Source organism: Etheostoma spectabile, chromosome 9, assembly GCF_008692095.1.
Source record: "Etheostoma spectabile isolate EspeVRDwgs_2016 chromosome 9, UIUC_Espe_1.0, whole genome shotgun sequence".
Taxonomy (NCBI): domain Eukaryota; kingdom Metazoa; phylum Chordata; class Actinopteri; order Perciformes; family Percidae; genus Etheostoma; species Etheostoma spectabile.
The window spans coordinates 24552804-24556128 of record NC_045741.1 but is presented as its reverse complement, the minus strand read 5'-3'; the positions used below and the strand labels follow the sequence as shown (position 1 = coordinate 24556128).

The window sequence follows — 3325 nt, the reverse complement described above, 5'->3', positions numbered from 1 at the left end:
CAGGCAGACAGACAGGCAGACAGACAGGCAGACAGACAGGCAGACAGACTTCAGTTTGAATGCAGCCAGTCAACCATAAACTGTTTCACCAGTTACTCTACTTTCTTATTTGCTTGTTGACAGTGCCACAAAGGTTACCTCCTGTCAGGTTGAAGGAATTGTTGGGTCCAAAAGCAGAGAATGAGTTGGCAGAATGGAAGTTGGGACTACTGACTGTGTCAATGGGACTCCATAATCCAGAACTATGGGAGGAAAACAGATATTTGCAGAATATTAAACTGGGATTACATCTTGCTGTCATGTCTGGATGTAAATGTCATTTTCTCACACTACCTGTCAGAGCTGTCACTTTCCACTGATGTCATGTGCGGCAGAGTCTTTCCTTGGCTGTCAGTTTTACCTGGGCCGGAGCCGCCTGAAAGGAACAGGAAACATCAGTGGTCTCTCTTGTCAACAAACCACTGTAGAACAGGGGCACACGCTTTGACCAAGCGTTAGTTCATGGTACCACTATGACCCCCCCAGACCTCTCAGGTCATCTGGGACAGATCTACTTTCTGTCCCCAGAGTCAGAACTAAACAGGGTGAAGCAGCTTTCAGTTTCTATGCTCCTCATATCTGGAACAAACTCCCAGAAACCTGCCGGTCCGCTGCTACTCTCAGTTCTTTTAAATCAAGGCTGAAGACCTTTCTATTTGATGCTGCCTTTCTTTAAATTAATTCTCATTTTTAATTTCTTATGCTGCACTGTAACTTTTATTCTTGTGTTTTATGTGTCCTAATGTTTATTTTGTTTTAACTGTCTATTCATGTGTTTTATTAATTTTAATGTTTATGATTTTTAACTGTTTGTACTTGTGTTTTATCTGTTTAACTGATTTTGTGTAAAGCACTTTGAATTGCCCTGTTGCTGAAATGTGCTCTACAAATAAAGCTGCCTTGCCTTGCCTTGCCTTGCCATACGTACCTGGGCTTTTATCATAACCAGCAGCTACGGCAGCAAAGGTGGGGTTCCCATTTTTGCCCGGGAGTGGAGTGGCGGCAGACAGTTTATTTCCTGGGGCCTTCTTTTGGTTTCCCTCACTGCAAAAGTGTAAGAAATTCACCAATCTGGATTAGTACATACAGTACCAACATAGCATGCTTTAATATGACAATAAATACATAGTTAACTCTATTTATAAAACATTTTTTAAAGAAGTTACACGGTGCTCTATTTACTTAGCTGGGGACATCCACACACAGATTTATGATAAGACAAGACATTAGGCAGGGGTAGGTTGCCTTCCTCACGCCTTTTTAACAGTACGTAGATCTAAGTATAATCCACTATAACAACTAACCCAGTATTTCTAAAATCTTTGATAAAAATGCAAATTCTTTTAAATCATGAGGGTCAAACAGGCAAGCAGCCAGTGGAAAGAGAGCTGTTCCCAAAAAAAAATTGTTTCCTTATAAAGTGCACAGAGTAAGGCGGGGGGGTCCTGGGGTACAGAATGGTCATCAGTGACAACACTCTGGGGCTGGTAATCATTCATTTAGTTGGTGAAAAAGTTAAAAAGATTTTGACAAATGAAAGGAGAGGCTTCTGTTTGTTGGCTGGGAGGCGGGTTAGGACATAATTGATAGTTTTTTTAAAAAGGACCTTGGCGTTGTGACAGTTGCAGGTAATGATGCTGGAGATACAGGAGCACAGCTTTTCGATCAGAAGACATATGTTCTTCGGTATGAGCTAAACACATTTGACCATGTGGATACCTGTTACTGTTGAGCACACTGCTGTAGGAGCCTCGGGACAGTAAGCTGGGGGAGGTGGGTGGAGGGGAGCTGGTCCCTGCTGTGATAGATCTCTTCAGGAAAGGGTCCGCGTTTATCGTCTGGAGGGAGAGCTGCTGGAGACTATCTGCCTCTGCATGGGTGGAAAAGAAGACAGTGGGATCTTTAGAAAGCTGCATAGACGGGTGAGTGTTTGAAGCAGAACCGACACTGAGTTTCACATCTTGACTTACGGACGCTGTTTTTGGAAAGTGGTACATCCCACTCTGGGGAAGCAAACTCCTTCTCCCCCTCAGAGCTGCTGCTGTGGCCCAGCTCTGGCCCTGGGACGCTGGACAACAATTTGGCCAAGAGAGAGGGGCGCCCTTCTTCCAGCTTCCCATCAACTGCCAAAACAAACATGTCACAAACACATCTGGTACAAAAGCAAAGAGACAACATTTAAGTAGGGCTGCACAATTAATAGAATTCTAACCAAAAAAACTATGTAATCTAAAAAAAGTATTTTGCACATTACATTTTGCAAGTCTACTCTTTTATGTCTTGCGTTCTGAAGAGGAATTCAAAAACAATCAAGCAGGAAAAGTATTAAGGGAAATTTCACAGTTCTAGGTGTTTTCACTATTGATTTGTTTTTTAAATTTAATAAATGTAACATCTTTCCAACGAGTCATTGCGTAACTGTGTTAAATAATCATGATTTCAATATTTACTAAAATAACTGTGATTTTGATTTTTTCCATAATTGAGCAGCCCCATAATTGAGTGAAGAAAGTTACATCTCTGTTTCTGCAGCGGTCTGGTCTTCGGGAGGCTGGCGAGGGGGTGCAGAGCTTTGGAGGTGAAACTCTTGCGTTGTTTGTTCTCCAGCGGGGTGACATACGGCAGCTCCAGAGAACTGGGAGCAGTGAAAAGATACGTCATGAAAAGGATTTCTTTTTTAAATTCAAGCAATAAATAGAAAAGATAATTTCATCGCCTGTGATTACATAAACAGACCTGGATTTTTCTGCTGGGCTCTCTTTCTTCGTGGTTCCTTGTTTCTTGGGTTTGGGTTTGATTAGGAAATTTGAAGCCTCTTTTTCTGTGGTTACTGTCCTTTTCTTTTTCTCTGGTTCCTGGAAGAAATTATGGGAAAATATATGATAAGAGTATGCATATTATTATGTCACTTCCATAGTAGTAGATGCCAGAGCTTTTTTAAAGGTGAATATTAAGTATCAAAGTTGGCCCCTCCTCCCTGGCTCGACAGCCAGAGAGCCGAGCAAACTAGAGAGCAAATGAAGAGAGGGAATCGGAGAAATAAAACAAATTTTCAAATTGTTGCATAGTGGTTATGTTCTAAGGCAAAAATAAAAACACCTCCGCAAAAAGGTTTGGAATTATGAGTAAAAGCAGAGCTTCATCCTGTTTGTTTCTCAGCGTCTGTGTCACTTCACTTGTGCATCATAAATGATCATTGAGAGGATTACTTTTTTATTAATCAATACATCGTTTTTTATGGGACAAAGCGTTGCAATATATACCTCGGATGGTACATGTCCACATG

At 41.4% G+C, this 3325-nt stretch overlaps 1 protein-coding gene across 1 annotated transcript in view; it reads right to left on the bottom strand.

The window, feature by feature from the left end:
- Positions 1-3325, bottom strand: part of tmem131 (transmembrane protein 131) — a 32297-nt gene that overhangs the window by 2081 nt on the left and 26891 nt on the right. The window contains exons 33-39 of the mRNA XM_032526674.1: positions 2776-2894; positions 2556-2674; positions 2010-2162; positions 1759-1909; positions 968-1083; positions 334-415; positions 139-242 (exon numbers count right to left, since the gene is read on the bottom strand). Of these exons, the coding sequence (XP_032382565.1) occupies positions 139-242; positions 334-415; positions 968-1083; positions 1759-1909; positions 2010-2162; positions 2556-2674; positions 2776-2894 (844 nt within the window). The remainder of the gene's footprint in view (positions 1-138; positions 243-333; positions 416-967; positions 1084-1758; positions 1910-2009; positions 2163-2555; positions 2675-2775; positions 2895-3325) is intronic.